General features: G+C 37.1%; 1 protein-coding gene across 2 annotated transcripts in view; it reads left to right on the plus strand.

Moving 5' to 3' along the window:
- The window catches only part of LOC124550866, a 57,671-nt gene extending 43,816 nt beyond the window's left edge, over window positions 1-13,855 (plus strand). For both annotated transcript variants that reach the window (XM_047125612.1, XM_047125610.1), the window contains exon 3: window positions 13,579-13,855. In XM_047125612.1, coding sequence (XP_046981568.1) covers window positions 13,579-13,730 — 152 coding nt within the window. In that variant the 3' untranslated portion in view covers window positions 13,731-13,855. The remainder of the gene's footprint in view (window positions 1-13,578) is intronic.
- The last annotated feature ends 3,725 nt before the right edge of the window (window positions 13,856-17,580 follow it).

The raw sequence follows: 17,580 nt of genomic DNA on the forward strand, positions 1-17,580 counted from the left end.
ACAGCTTGCTTACACTTATGACATTTTACAAATGATTTGTTTCCAATGCAGTCAGACTTTACATGGCAGTGTATTCCCTTTTCTTGTCTGTGAGGGATATCTTCAGGGGTGGCAAGAATCTTCTTGGTTGCTATGTTCTTTTCCACAAGCTACTCTCACAGCTACAGTATGAAACCCTGTATTTCAAATTTTTCTTATTTGGAGGGTTGTATGGTATCTATGAATTTATCCCATGTGAATCCAGTAAGTTGCAAAATGTGTGAGCAGGTCAAGATCTGAATGGTGCTTCAACTGACTATTGTGAGCCATTTCATTGATGTGACCAGTCCATATTTAGGACAGTTATAAAATGTAATTGTATCTGGCTGCTTTTTCAAACAGTATCAACTTTCACACAAGGATGCATAGTGCCAATAATCAGTACTTTCTTGCTGCTCTTTCCCTGATAAACAGTCAATGTGATACCATTTTTCTTCAACAATACTGTGCTATTTGACCATTCTTTTGCCTTCTTGACAGAGACTGGTATTTCCCTGTAAGATCAATTTATGTTGCCCACAATACTTGTCGAATTTGCTTTTGCGGTTTCAGAGAGAGTCCAGGAGACAAAAAAATTGTCATGTGTGACATTTATTCCCTTGTTTGAGTAAGGATGCACCAATTTTTCCACAATTAAGTTGCTCATTGCTCAGCCTAGTCACATCTTTTCCTAGATAAATGGAAGCATTCACAATATATTTGGAATGGCCATCCAGTACTTTTGCCCATATTTGTCTGGTTTTGAGTCAATGAACTGTGTGAACCTGCAGTGGCACTTTGAAGGAAAAAGCTGTTCATTGATTGCTACATATGCACCTGATACATAGCTACATTGTGCATTCACAATAAACTCATACCACTTTTCTGTACCACTTTTCTTCCTTCAGTTTGTCTGATTTTGTGGATCTAATGTCAAATCTGAGAGAATGCATTATCTCTATGAATTTATCATGAGCCATTGCTGCTTCATGAAATTATTTCCCCAGTGCACTGACCACAGTGAGCCTACTAATAAGCCCTTAGCTCCTAGTGCACCATGGACAAACAATATAGCTATATAAGATTCCAGTTCTTCAACTTTAATAGTCCAGATATCTCAATCCAGCACTTGATGTACTTTGGTCTCAGTGCATTTTGCAACATGTTCCAAAATTTTGTCCATTATCAAAAGATGCCAAGCACGATAGCGATCTCATCCCATTTCTTTGAAATGGCTTACATGTACCCTTGACAACATCCATACAATATTTATTGTCAACAGATGGGTAAATAAAATAAATAAATATTAACAGAGGGTCCCCATGGTCTTTGAATTATCAATATGTGCCTGCTGAGCAATCACCTGGTCGTTCCATCTAGAGCTACAATATCTCGACCTGAAAGAAACTGAATAGTCCACAACATTGGTCATTTCTGTATCCATTGTAGTCCTGGCAACACCCATGGCCATGAGTAGATCTAGACTGTGTGGGAGCTGTCCCTATAAAAGTCAAAGGTTAGTATCAAAATACATAGAGTGCATTCACAAACACGCCTTTATAAATCTAGTGTTGTGCCTGCAATAACTCAAGAAAGCTCCAACATATAAACATAATTATTGCAAGAAGAGTGTGTCTTTGCAGCATACAGGTAAACGTTAGTGTATAAGTTCACAGCATTTTTATTTCACACATTGGTATTCCAGTTGCTACCAGTTTATTTATCAACTGTAGTTCTATTTGTAGTTCATTGTTCCTATTTGAATTCGCATATTGTCATTTTGTAATTTGGAGATAGTGAGTGGAGCTGTGGATGCTAGAAAAAGGAGTGCCAAGTGGAGAAATTGGAACATTTCTGACATATCCTTCTGTTTGAGTTCAATAGAGGAGTGACAGCAGTGGAGGCAGCCAGAAACATTTGCTCCATGTATGGGAATACTGCCATTGGATGGAGCTCAGTAACAAAATAGTTTTCTCATTTTAAGAAGGATTATTTTGATATTAGTGACTCTCCCCATTCAGCCATTCAGGAAGACTTTCAGGGTTCGATGAAGATCATTAAAACACATTGCTCCACAATGATCCATGTCAGTGTACTTGAGAATTGGCAGATATTAAGCTCGAAATTTACAAACCAAGAAAAACCTGAATTTCCAAAAGCTGCTTGTAACATGGGGACAGATCCAACAGATGAACATGAAATGTCCAAAGTAGCAAAAGCTTGAAACCTAAAATGTCAGCAGGAGTAGATGAGGTGCCTGTTTATATCATAACAATGACAGCTGCACAAATCACGAGGCCCTAGGCTTATGTAGCCAGCTTATCATTTTGTGAAGGACCAGTCCCGGAAAGAATGAAAATGCCAAAATTTAAGCCAATATTAAAAAATGGCGACAAGCATAAGGCAGAAAGCTTTTGGCCGATATCCCTCCTTCCAGCATTTTCCAAAAAATAGAAAAATTAAGAAGCGCAGAATGAACAAATATCTAAATGACCATAAGTTACTAAACAGAAATCATCAGGCCTTCCAAGCAGGTAGAAATACAGAAACAGCACTAATGTCTTACACTGAACAAATAATCAAAAATCTAGAAAAAGACAACAGCATAGTAGGAATAAATTTAGATCTCTCCAAAGCATTTGATACAGTCAATCACAGCATTCTTTTAGGAAAACTGGAAGCATCAGGTATTCGTAGGACAGGAAAAATGTGGTTTGAATCTTACCTACAAAACAGAACACAGATTATAGGACTGATATCAGATTGCTCCAACTACAAAATAAATTTAGTGTCAGATGCAAACAAAATGGAAATAGGATTGCCGCAAGGCAATATTCTAGGTCCCTTATTATTTCTTGTCTACATAAATGACTTTCACACCTCAGACGGAGCAGCAAAGGCCATACTATTTGCAGATGACACTAGTGTGATAATAGATACACCAGAGCAAATGCTACAAACAACTACTGATCAAGTAATAATGAATGTCCACACTTGGTTCAATGCAAACTGGTTGACATTAAAAGCAAATTAAAAAACTATATGCCCTTTGGGAAAACATGTCAAAATGTAAATCTTGATTTGTTGTTGGGTGACAAGGTCATAGACAGAGTAGCATCAACAAAATTGCTGGGGATTCATGTAGATGAAAATCTTAATTTTAATTATCATGTAATGAAACTTGTGCAGAAACTTAACTCAGCCTGTTTTGCTCTTAGAATTATTGCAAATGTTTGTACTGACGAGGGTGCCAGGATGGAATATTGTGACCATTTTCAGTCTCTTACAACATATGGAATAATATTTTGGGTTCCACCACTTGCTGTCTAAAACAAATCTTTCTGTTACAGAAGAGGGCTATCCAAATAATAACACACTGTCATCCACAGACACAATGCAAACCTTTATTCAACATGCTTAAAGTTCTGACAATACCATCCTTATATGTATACAAATGTGATTCATATCTTAGGGCCCACCTTGCAGATTTTCAGACAAATGCCAACTTGCATAACTACAATATTCGAAATAGCACAGCACTCCACACTCAGCGACCAAAAAGGACCCACACACAAAGGCATGTGAGCCATATTGGTGCAAAACTCTACAACATACTGCCAGCCAACATGAGAAAGTTAGAAGATGAAAACAGCTTTAAAATAGAATTTAAAGATTTCTCCTTGAACAGTGTTTTTACTTGGTAAATGACTACTCAGGTCAATTCTGATAATGTTTCTATTAAGGCAAAACTGGAAACCCTGTCTTTCATCCCCTAAAGTTTCTGTTAATTTTTTAAATCTGATGGACAGCTGTTGAGTGTGGTAAAATCTTTACTGAATTACTGTAATGAATATAAGGGCTTCCGGCTTCTTGTTGTTGTTGTGGTCTTCAGTCCTGAGACTGGGTTGATGCAGCTCTCCATGCTACTCTATCCTGTGCAAGCTTCTTCATCTCCCAGTACCTACTGCAGCCTACATCCTTCTAAATCTACTTGGTGTATTCATCTCTTGGTCTCCCTCTACGATTTTTACCCTCCACGCTTCCCTCCAATACTAAATTGGTGATCCCTCAGAGGCCTCAGAACATGTCCTACAAACCGATCCCTTCTTCTACTCAAATTGTGCCACATGCTCCTCTTCTCCCCGATTCTATTCGATACCTCCTCATTAATTATGTGATCTACCCATCTAATCTTCAGCATTCTTCTGTAGCACCACAGTTTGAAAGCTTCTATTCTCTTCTTGTCTAAACTATTTATCGTCCACGTTTCACTTCCATACCTGGCTACACTCAATACAAATACTTTCAGAAATGACTTCCTGACATTTAAATCTATACTCGATGTTACAAATTTTTCTTCTTCAGAAACACTTTTCTTGCCATAGCCAGTATACATTTGATATCCTCTCTACTTCGACCATCATCAGTTATTTTGCTCCCCAAATATCAAAACTCCTTTACTACTTTAAGTGTCTCATTTCCTAATCTAATCCCCTCAGCATCAGCCGACTTAATTCGACTACATTCCATTATCCTAGTTTTGCTTTTGTTGATGTTCATCTTATACCCTCCTTTCAAGACACTATCCATTCTGTTCAACTGCTCTTCTAAGTCCTTTGCTGTCTCTGACAGAATTACAATGTCATCGGGGAACCTCAAAGTTTTTATTTCTTCTCCATGGATTTTAATACCTATTCTGAACTTTTCTTTTGTTTCCTTTATTGCTTGCTCAATATACAGATTGAATAGCATCAGGGATAGGCTACAACCCTGTCTCACTCCCTTCCCAACCACTGCTTCCCTTTCATATCCCTCGACTCTTATAACTGCCATCTGCTTTCTGTACAAATTGTAAATAGCCTTTCGCTCCCTGTATTTTATCCCTGCCACCTTCAGAATTTGAAAGAGAGTATTCCAATCAATATTGTCAAAAGCTATCTCTAAGTCTACAAATGCTAGAAATGTAGGTTTGCCTTCCCTTAATCTTTCTTCTAAGATAAGTCGTAGGGTCACTATTGCCTCACGTGTTCCAACATTTCTAAGGAATCCAAACTTTTATTTATTTATTCTTTGCCCATGGACTCCAGCTGAAAATCCGACTGAGAGTATTGGGTGTGTCATACTATAGCCTATTAACATCAAACTTGATTTCATTATATAAATGAAACAAATAATTAAACAGAAATAGTCCATAATGATACAAAGGTTTTACATGTTTCACATTATATGTACACACAAATCCAAACAACATTCAGAAATGATAATTGTTCAAGGTACATTTCAGTAATGATATATTTCAACACCATCTTAGTATTCACTCAAACTGTATATACATTTCTCTGTGAGATATAGTTTCAAATGATTTTTGAAACATTTTAGATCTGTTTCTTTTTTAATGATTTTGGGGAGTTTATTTAAAAACCTTTTGCCTGCTTCTTCTGGGGCAGTCATAGACAGTTTTAGATTTCTGTTTATGATGTAGTAATTTTCATTTCCTCTTGTACCGTGTTTGTGTACATCTTTATTTAGGAGGTGTTTATCACTTGACTTTACCGCCATTATGCTTTGGTATATGTACAGTGAATATACTGTCATAATATTATAGTGTACAAAAGCTTGCCTATAGCTCTGTCTTGGTGGTATTTTTGCAATGCACTCACTGCCATTTTCTGAATTCTGAATATTCCTTTTAGGTAGCCAGCTTGTGCATTTCCCCATATATGAACAGAATAAGACAAATGTGGGAAGACAAGTCCATAATACATTGATCTGAGGACTTTATCATCCACAGTCTTAGCTGTTTTATGCATGATGAAGATCTGTTTGTTTATCTTTTTACACGGTGCATCTATGTGCTCCCCCCATGCCAAATGTTTGTCTATTATAGTTCCTAGAAAATTTGTGCTGGTTACTTCTTTAATAGTCTTTCCATTTATATTAACATTTATATTATAATTTTCACTATTCTTGGTCTGAAATACTACATTCATTGTTTCAGACTGATTCATAAACAGGTTGTTTTGTGTTAAATATTTATTTGTATTTTCAATAGTCAGGAGTGCTTACTTCTCAAGCTCCTCCTTTGTGTCAGCTGTGCAAATGATTGTTGTGTCATCAGCATACATTATACGTTTCTGATTTATATAGCTAGGGAAGTCATTTACGTAGAATATAAATAGTATTGGCCCAAGCACAGACCCTTGCGGCACACCGTGTTTAACTGTTTGTAATTCTGATCTGTAGTTTGTTATATTTCCCCCACTAGTATGTCTGATTTCTGTGCATTGTTTCCTATTTGTAATGCATGATTTAAGTATGTCATAGCATTTTCCTCTAATTCCATACTGATATAATTTCATCATTAATTTTGAGTGGTTCACACAATCAAATGCCTGAGACAGGTCCATAAAAATCCCACAAGTCTTTTGTTGCCTGTCAAGTAAATTAAGAATGTGGTCAATTATATCTGTTGATGCTGTTTTTGTTGACTTCCCTTCTCTGAAACCATGTTGTGATGAATGCAGTGTACTGTACTTTGTTATAAAACTTACAATTCTATTCTTTATTATCATTTCATAGATTTTAGCAAATGTTGAGATCAATGATATTGGCCTGTAATTTCCTAATTCATCCCTGTTCCCTTTCTTAAATATTGGCTTCACTTTACTTACTTTCAGTGAATCTGGAAATATACCTTCTTCTATCGCAGCATTCATCATGTGTGTCAATGGTTTTAATATAAATTCCCTGCATTCCTTTATGAGATGTGATGTGACACCATCCAAGCCAGATGAATGTTTAATTTTAAATTGTTTTATTAGGTTTGACACTTCTGCATCTGTTGTAGGTATGAAAACCATAGTATGATTTGTATGTGGGGGGTTTAACAATTTACTTACTGCATTTGTTTTATTTTGACTTATTAATTCGTCTGCTACAGTAATATAATATCTGTTAAAAGTGTTGGCTACTTCGAGAGGGTTTGCGTTGCTTTTCCCACTCATCAGTGGGCAGATGTCCTCTGTCCGATTTGTTACTTTTCCTGTCTCTTCATTAATGAACGACCATAAACCTTTCAAGTAGTTCTTTCCCATATCTATAGACATCCTGATGAATGATCCTTTAGTTTCTCTGATAAAACTACAGTACTCTTTCTTTTTTATTTTATACAGTGTGTTGTAGGCCTCAGTATCTTTTTGTTTGGAGAGGTCATAATACACTCTCAGATTATTTCTGGCATGGATTACTTCTCCAGTCACCCAGCTTTTCTTTTTTTGTTGCTGTTTGACAAGCCTTTTACTAACAGGACATGTAACATCATAATAATTATTGAATAAAGAATAAAACTGGTTCCATTTGGTGTTTGCATCTTTAGCTGCATATATTGTATCCCAGTTTTCTGCCTCTAACATCTTTTTTAGCAGATTTATGTTATGTGGGTAGTTCTGTCGTCTCATCTCCCATATCTTTTGCACTGAATCACTAGTCTTCATATTTATGTCTATCATGATTGCAAAATGGTCTGCTAATGTGGAGTTTATTACCTGTGTGTCACAATAGCATGTAGGAATATTTGTTATTACGTGATCAATAATAGTTTCACAATGCTTTGTTACTCTGGTTGGTTTATCTATTTTTATTTTTAGATTGTATATGCACAATAATTCCAGTAGGGTCTTAGTATTGTCTGTATTTTTACTCGTGTCTATGTGCAGATCTCCTATAATGATCAAATAAGCATATGTTTTTGAGAGGTGTTGGATTATATCTTCCAGCTGTTCAAAGAAGGTTTTAATTATACCATTTGGTGATCGATACAAACCTAATACACAACATAAATTCCCAGCAATTTTAGTTTCCAGTGCTGTAGCTTCAAAGCTCAATTCTACAGCATATTTTGTTATATTTATGGCTTTAGTTGATTTATAGTTAGAAAAAATGGCAACCCCACCACCTTTATAGGAAGTTCTGCAAAAACTGGCTACTTTCACATAATTCTTCAAGTTGTACATTCCTATGTGATTTTCTTTTACCCCATGTTCTGTAACTACTAGAATGTTTGGCCTATACTCCTGTAATATTACCTAGAGTTCCTCTGTTTTACTGTTTATGTATTGAACATTTTGGTGAAGTATTCTAACAGTTGGCTTTAAATGTAATAGTTCCCCTTCCTGTAATATACTAAGCACTTCACTTGCTCCCTTTGCTTCTGGTACTATGCAGTGATTTTTTTCAGTTTGTGTCATTAAACCTGGATCGTATCTTTGTCCGGTGTTTATATTCCTCTCACTATTGTGACACTGGTATTTATGATGGACAGTTTTACTTACATCTTTCTCCATGTTCTCTTTCTGCTTACTCGGTACCATAAAAAATCCTCACTTAGTGTAACAGGTCTCCTAGTTCTCAGGCATCTGTCTTGATTGGAAGCTGCTTCTGCTGTTGATCTCCCAGGCCTCAGGTACCTCTTCTGTGTGGTTGCTTTTGCTGGTGGCTCCTGTCCGCCCCGACTTGGTGACTGCCCTTCTTTGTCAGCTGCTGCGGCTAATGACCTTTGTATGTTTTCCTCACATGCATTTTCATTGCCTTGAGGTAGTATTATGGGGTCTGCTGTTCTGGATGCTGTTGCTGATGACGACAGCTCTGCTGATGATTGTGGTGATTCTGCTGCTATTGGTTTATCTGACACTGCTGCTGAGAATATCTGAGCCTTTGCTGCTGCTAACTTATCTTCCCCGAGGTCGGCTTCTATCAGTTTTTCCATTCGTCTGTAAAGAATTCGCATTAGTACTTTGCAGCTATGACTTATTAAACTGATACTTCGGTAATTTTCACATCTGTCAACACCTGCTTTCTTCGGGATTGGAATTATTATATTCCTCTTGAAGTCTGAGGGTATTTCACCTGTCTCATACATCTTGCTCACCAGATGGTAGAGTTTTGTCAGGACTGGCTCTCCCAAGGCTGTCAGTAGTTCTAATGAAATGTTGTCTACTCCGGGGGCCTTGTTCCGACTCAGGTCTTTCAGTGCTCTGTCAAACTCTTCATGCAGCATCATATCTCCCGTTTTATCTTCATCTACATCCTCTTCCATTTCCATAATATTGTCCTCAAGTACATTGCCTTTGTATAGACCCTCTATATACTCCTTCGACCTTTCTGCTTTCCCTTCTTTGCTTAGAAATGGGTTTCCATCAAAGCTCTTGATATTCATGCGAGTGGTTCTCCTTTCTCCAAAGGTTTCTTTAATTTTCCTGTAGGCAGTATCTATCTTACCCCTAGTGAGATAAGCCTCTACATCCTTACATTTGTCCTCTAGCCATCCGTGCTTAGCCATTTTGCACTTCCTCCCGATATCATTTTTGAGACGTATGTATTCTTTTTTGCCTGCTTCATTTACTGCATTTTTATATTTTCTCCTTTCATCAATTACATTCAATATTTCTTCTGTTACCCAAGGGTTTCTACTAGCCCTCTTTTTACCTACTTGATCCTCTGCTGCCTTCACTACTTCATCCCTCAGGACTACCCATTCTTCTTCTACTGTATTTCTTTCCCCCATTCCTGTCAATTGTTCCCTCATGCTCTCCCTGAAACTCTGTACAACCTCTGGTTCTTTCAGTTTATCCAGGTCCCATCTCCTTAATTTTCCACCTTTTTGCAGTTTCTTCAGTTTTAATCTACAATTCCTAACCAATAGATTGTGGTCAGAGTCCACATCTGCCCCTAGAAATGTCTTACAATTTAAAACCTGGTTCCTAAATCTGTGTCTTACCATTATATAATCTATCTGATACCTTTTAGTATCTCCAGGGTTCTTCCATGTATACAACGTTCTTTCATGTTTCTTGAACCAAGTGTTAGCTATGATTAAGTTATTCTACCAGGCGACTTCCTCTTTCATTTCTTAGCCCCAATCCATATTCACCTACTATGTTTCCTTCTCTCCCTTTTCCTACTCTCGAATTCCAGTCACCCATGACTATTAAATTTTCGTCTCCCTTCACTTCCTGAATAATTTCTTTTATCTCATCATACATTTCATCAATTTCTTCGTCATCTGCAGAGCTAGTTGGCATATAAACTTGTACTACTGTAGTAGGCATGGGCTTCGTGTCTATCTCGGCCACAATAATGCGTTCACTATGCTGTTTGTAGTAGCTTACCCGCACTCCTATTTTTTTATTCATTATTGAACCTACTCCTGCATTACCCCTATTTGATTTTGTATTTATAACCCTGTATTCTCCTGACCAAAGTCTTGTTCCTCCTGCCACCAAACTTCACTATTTCCCGCTATATCTAACTTTAACCTATCCATTTCCCTTTTTTAATTTTCTAACCTACCTGCCTGATTAAGGAATCTGACATTCCACACTCTGATCCATAGAACACCAGTTTTCTTTCTCCTGATAACAACGTCCTCCTGAGTAGTCCCCGCCCAGAGATCTGAATGGGGGACTGTTTTACCTCCAGAATATTTTGCCCATGAGGATGCCTTCATCATTTAATCATACAGTAAAGCTGCATGCCCTTGGGAAAAATTACAGCTGTAGTTTCCCCTTGCTTTCAGCCGTTCGCAACACCAAAACAGCAAGGCCATTGTGGTTAGTGTTACAAGGCCAGATCAGTCAATCATCCAGACTGTTGGCCCTGCAACTACTGAAAAGGCTGCTGCCCCTCTTCAGGAACCACATGTTTGTCTGGCCTCTCAACAGATACCCCTCCGTTGTGGTTGCACCTACGGTACGGCTATCTGTATTGTTGAGGCATGCCAGCCTGCCCACCAACGGCAAGGTCCATGGTTCAAGGGAGGGGGGGGGGGGGCCTTCCTGCTTAGGGAAGACAAAAGCAAAGCCTTAGAACAAACAGTCTATGCAGTTACAATACTGTTAGTATACATGCATAAAAGGTTATATTACTGTGTCTTGTATGACCAAGTATTATTCTTTGTACATTTTCTGTAGAATTTTGTATGTATTATTCTTTGCGCTATTTAATGTAAAATTTTGTATGTTCCTTTTGTACTAATTGTCTCCCATGAATTTGCGTGTACTTTTGGACAATATCCATACAATATTTATCGTCTATGGATGGATAAATAAATAAATAAAATAAAATAAAATAAATGTGATGAACTGTGATCATTCCACCATCGTGTGACATCTGGCATGAAATGGGTAAGTTCCAAAAATCATGTGTATGGGTACCACATGCTCTAAGCCACAGTCACAAAAAACAATGGATGGCTATACATGCATCTCTGCTTACTTGTCTCCAATTGGCTCATGAACAACATCAACCATTACTATCCAGTATCATTATTGGTGATGAGAAATGGTGCCTTCATGCTAATATAAGGAAAAGAAAGGGCCCAAACAAAAACGCAGCTCCCCATACAAAGACCTGCAAGCATCCACAAAAGGTAATGTTATGCATTTGGTGGAATAGCAATGGTGTGGTGTACTATAAATTGGTTCCCCAAGGTGCAACCATCACTACTGCCATTTATGATTAATAACTGAGATGTCTTCTGGATGCAATCCAAGAGCAGTGACCAGGAAGACAGTGTGAAGTGATGCTACTCTGTGATAAATGACAGAAAACTCTATACAGGAATTGGGTTGGGAAGTTATTCTACACCCACATTATTCTTCTGATCTTGTTCCCTCAGATTTTCCACCTTTTGTGCTCTCCATCAAACAACCTTCAAGAAACTTCTTTTCTATATGAAAATGTGGTCCAAAAATGCCTTGACAAATTCTGTCCCCCAAAATCATGTGGTTTCTACAGTCATGGAACTGAAAAGTTGCCACAGCATTGACAGACTGTTGTAAACAGTGAAGGAGAATATATTATTGATGACTAATGTCTCTGTTATGTGAACTTATGAAAAACACTACTTATGCACCAACCTAATAAAATAACATATAAACATGCTTACTTTCTTCAGCATTATTCAATATATCATCATGTTGTGTAACATCATTTCCTGATGAAGAATCTTAAACTATAGGTTATGGCAATTCTTCCTCAGATGAAAACACCAGTGGCTAACCCTTAGATTCATGAACCAAAATCTCACTTCAGCCATTTACAATATCCTGTTCTGTTCTAAGGCATTTGGCCATAATACTTGTGTATATTACAAGTACTGTTTACACAGTTATGATGCATTACAAACACTGTATTTCATGGGACAAAGCACTGTTGGTGTGATACTTGTGTACATTTTCAGACATGTTCCAGTCTATCTTCCTCCCCTCCACTGCTAGAGAACTGCTAAGGTAGTGACATTAAAGTGAATTTTGAGTTTGCTGGTCAAAGGTAATCTAAAAATAAACATGAAGCTATATGAGATATTAAATCACTATAAGCACAGCATTTTCCCATGGTTTTAAGTGAATCTGGATTCTTCTCTTTTAAGGTTTCCCAATAAAAAGTAAAGTGAAGTGTGTTCAGTAATTATCTAATTTGATAAAAAGTCACAGAAATTCAGCAAACTAGGCAACAATGGAAAATACTGAGAAACCAAAGAATTGTGGAATGGGTTACAAATGATGCAGCTGCAGCTGTTGTGTTAATACCTTTAACAAGCTGAAACTAAGTGAGATGTGTTCCTATAAAATCTTCATTCTTTGCCTTTCTAAATCTCTCTCTTGCTACCCGTACTTTCAGGCATCTGGTTATCAATTTTAAATCAATCACATATTTGCCAGGCATCCTTTTTTTACACAAAAATATTAAAATCTTCATTAAAATTTGTCTGTAGTCCCATTCCTTAATGGGGCACACTGCTCTACCCTTGTATTTTAACTTAATACTTGGAAGACAGATATTTTATGCATGTTGTGTATTTATTGACTCAAATTCCTTAAACTCATCTCCACAGCAACCTGGAATTCCATGAAGAGCACTCAGGTTTGACAAAACTTATGTATTTTTTCTCATTACACTGAAGAAAGTAATTTACAATGAAATATATCTACAAAATTAAATTGGATAGTTAGTACAAATGCAACACCAACATGTAATAAGTCTGTATTTATTAGAGACCCTTACAGACAGTAAACTCAGCAATGAATGGCAGACTGCACATGGAATGATTGTGGCAGCCCATCCAAACCAAGTTCATTTTCCAGATGAATAGCAGATTAAGTATCAATGTAGGATTCAAAAATGTCAAAACTAGACATGACCCACTTTCTTACTCAGGCATCCAAATCTACATGATTATGATGTTTTACTAACTCTTTGATGTTAGTTTTCTAATTAAGTTCTTTTCCATACATAATTATAAGTAAGCTAAGGAAAATGTGGGAGGTAATAAAAGCAATGAAAGAGGATAGATTGCTACTCACCACATAGAGGAGGCAGCAACTGACACACAGGTACATTTAAAGTAAGAGATAGAGCCAGGCATTTGATCTACTTTTAAATGTTCTTTAAATGTGCCTGTCTGCCACTCAGTATCTCTTCTGTGTGGTGAGTACCAATTTATGATTGTAATTCAATCTACATGAAATTTTTATCATATGTATATTCTTTTGTTCTGCACAGAAAATGGAGAAAGCTGCCACAAGAGAGTTCCCGAAAACACAATGTGCGGGCCACATTTAGTGTGTGGTTCTAGAGGTGCGTGTGTGCCCCTGGCTAGAGAAAATGTGGAAGATGATGAAGACAGCTCCGACAGCTCGAACAGCTCTGAGTAAGACCCTGCATACAAAAAAGCAATGCCGTGCTTGCACGTAACTTCTATAAGTTTTAATATTTTTCAGGAAGATGAAGTTCAATGTAACTTATAGATAATTCTGAAAATAAACCATTATAAGTATTATGTATTTCTTTTGTCTTAGTATATAAATGCATGATATACACATACTGATGTACTCGGACTGAGCACTATTATACAAGTTTATACAATTTTTTTGGCCTTTTCTGTAGTTTCTTGTAGCATTTTCTCTTCATACATGTTATAATGTATTTTTTAAACACTCGTCTGCATAATACACATTTAAATTCTCCACTTGGTTCATGAAATCTGTTGTTGATACATATTTTATGATGAAACACATGTATTGCCCAAGTATTGTTGCTACATGGCTCTTTTTCTGACAGCTGTGCTCCAGCTGTTATCCTGATGGCTGGTGTGTTGTAGAATAGGTTTGTTGCCTTGTCTTCTAGTCCATAACATTAATTCCTGATACGGTCCTGTGTAAGGTAGCCAGTGTTGTAATCCATGAAATAGGTCTCTTTCACAATCACATTTGTTAATTTGTGATGGCGCTGTTTCTCCTGCTCCTCATGCCCTCTTCATGAATGCATCCTCACTTTTTCTATTCTTTTCATATTGCTGATCTATAAGTTTTTCCCATATGATCTCTGCTCCATACATTACAACTGGCACCACTTCCTCTGTATAGTGTCATCTGTGTTCTTGTCAATAGATTGGTTATGTTAGGGGTATTATATGAAGCTTTGATGGCAGCTGCTGCTCTTCTTGGATATGCATACTGAAAAATGTTACAGATAAGTGTAATGTAGCTACCAGGTATTTGTATTTCACTAGTATTTGCAGTGTTTCATTGTATAGAGCTATACTGACTTTGAATGATGTTGTTCCTCCCTTCCTGGATGTCAGTTGAACAGTCTTCTCTTGGTCTACCTGTAGGTCAGTTATCTTTTCCCAAGTTCCTAGATCTTGACAGTGCCTTCTGTAAGTCCTCTCTTACTGCTGATCCAATCACCATGTCATCTGCATACAGAAATATTTCTGATTTTGAGATTTCTTCTATTATGTTTGTCACACCTGCTGTGTAGATGTTGAACTCATAGGGTCTTCTTGGATAGCTCCATTTGTCTATATAATTTTCTCTGAAACATCAAAACTGTTATAATGTAGTTTATTTGGATCAGATTTTGCTGAAGGCATGCCTTGATTGCCCTCACTAGTGGGCTGGTCTCCACCCTCCCCCCCCCCCCCCCCCCCCTCCCTTTCCATCCTCCCTGGTCACTTTCTTCAGTCTGTCTATTAATTTTCCTCTATTTGTTGAGTTGAACACTTCCCTGAGATCTACAACACAGATTGTGTGGTATAGTATTTTACCCCCTGTACTGTGCTCCTGCCCTTCATAGAGCCAACCTAGCATTCCAGGATGTTTCTCTTGACTGAAGTAGTCTTTTGTTGAGTATTATTGTGAATATTTTGAAGGAAAAGCTTTCTAGCCCTACACCAATGATGCATGTAACATATGGTGAGGAAATAATAAATAGACTGGAAACGTCAGAATTCTTAGGTGCCCATATTGATGAGAATTTACAATGAAAAATGCACATTTTGTAACTCCTAAAACAGCTTAGCTCAGCCACATTTTTACTTAGAATTATTGTAAACCCTGAGGAGAGACAAATCAGTAACTTGGCATATTTTGCATATTTCCATTCAGTAATGTTATATGAAATAATATTGTGGGGCTACTCATCTTTAAGAAACAAAGTCTTCATTGTTCAACAATGTGCTGTAAGAATAATATGTGGTGCACCAACAATCTTTTTGTGGACATCTGTTTAAGGAGTTGGGCATTGTGACTAATGATTCACAATATATTTATCCCCACATCAGGTTTGTTGTAAATAACCCACTACAGCTCAAAAGAAACGAAGATGTATGTAATTACAATACCAGAAGAAAAAACAACATTCATTACTCCACATTAAGATTGTTTTTAGCACAAAAACAAGTTCACAATGCTGCAACTAAAATTTTGGTCACTTACACAGTGACATAAAATGTCTCACAGACAGTGCAGTAAAATTTGGGAAAAAGCTGAAAAAGTTTCTCCTTGACAATTCTTCCTATTCCTTGGAAGAATTTCTACTTGTAGCCATATTTACAAATTAATTTACTGTATGAATGTAAATTGATTCATTCCATATTACTACAATTTATTGAGAAAAATGATCCATGGGACATGAAACTAACTCCTCCCCTCCCATTGTACAGGACTTTATTGCTGATGTTTCCCAGTTTTCAAGAATTATTCCTGTCTGTAGGCACTTGTTCATGAAGTCCCTCCATAGTTTCTCCAGGCTGCCAGTGGAGTGTTACATGTATATGCTGTCTGGACCTGCCACTGTCTTGTTCCATTCTTATTTTATTGGTTTTTTTAAATCAATTCAAATTTGAGTGCAATCTCCATTGCTTGCATTTCATGTGCCTTTTATTTTTTCTGTTCAATTAATATTTGCAGGATATGTGTTTCCTGCTTCTCGACATTAATTTCTCCTTCTGTGGGTGAGACTTACTTCCTCATTGCTATGAATGGGCCTGATTTATCATCTGTTGCTAATCTCATTGCCTCTTTGTTGATATATTCCAGTCTTTTCCTTTTATTATAGATTTGTATTTCCTTCTTTTTCTGAATATGTAGCTAAATCTTCCTGTTGTCTCTTTTTTTTTTTGCTATGTGTAGTGCCTGTAGGGTTTCTTTTCTTTATCTGTAGCACCCTCAGTAGCATGATTCTGGTGGTTGGCTTCTTCTTTTGGTTTTTTGTGGCTCTGTTTAATACTTCTGGGGATATTTTTCAGGGCTTTTTCTGTTTTGCCTTTCTTTTTGGTCCCTTGCTTTTTGGTGTCATCTTTGTTTACCTCTGCTATTTCCTGTTGTATTTTTGTGGAATATGTTTGGTCCAGTTGCTTCTTTTCTCGGTTGTGATGTGCTGATGTGGAAGCTTGGCATTAGCAAGATATATTTCCTTATGGGGGCTCCTGCTGGGGACCATAATTGTTTAAGTTTCCTCCTTTATACAACACTAAGTCAGTAGCACTGGTTATATCCCACATATGAAGGTATTTCATTTATATTTTCAAGTCCAAAACCTTCCTCATCTAGTGTTTCTACCAATATGTGTGCATTAGCATTCCATATATCAAATCTACAATTCAGATCCCTGGCTAGTGTAACATTTATGCCATATTTCATTTGTTCGGTAGCTTCCAATACCAAAGCCACTATGTTTCCAACTGGTAAACCTGGGTGTGTATATATATGCCTATTACTGTTATTGTGGCAGCTTTGATTTTCATCATATTTTCCTCTTTGACAACTCTTTTGATGTTCCTGATTCCTCCTCCAGGAGGAAGATGACTCGCTCTGTTGGTCTCCTCTCCTTGACATTGCTATTGCATGCATGGCATTGAAGCCTTGAAGTTCTTTAGCTTCAGAGAAGAAGTCTCTGTGAATATTATGACATTAATTTCCTCCATTATCTCATTTCATACCAGATGGTTATAATTAAACTTTCACTGCTTGATCTGATGTAAAACTATTTAGTGTACAGAAACCAACTTTATAAGAATGATTTTCAGACAGTGTGATTTGTGCTGTTAGTAGTGTTGATGTCATGACTTACCGTTAGGCACTGGTACAACAACGTAGGGCTGAAACACAAACATCAGTGTGGATTACACTTGCAGATAGCTGATATGGGTCTGGACAAGGTGAGCTGGGCTTCACTTATATAGCTTTGTTATCAAAATGACAGCAATACTGTTGTCACTCC

This window comes from Schistocerca americana, chromosome 9 (genome assembly GCF_021461395.2).
Source record: "Schistocerca americana isolate TAMUIC-IGC-003095 chromosome 9, iqSchAmer2.1, whole genome shotgun sequence".
Classification (NCBI taxonomy): Eukaryota; Metazoa; Arthropoda; class Insecta; order Orthoptera; family Acrididae; genus Schistocerca; species Schistocerca americana.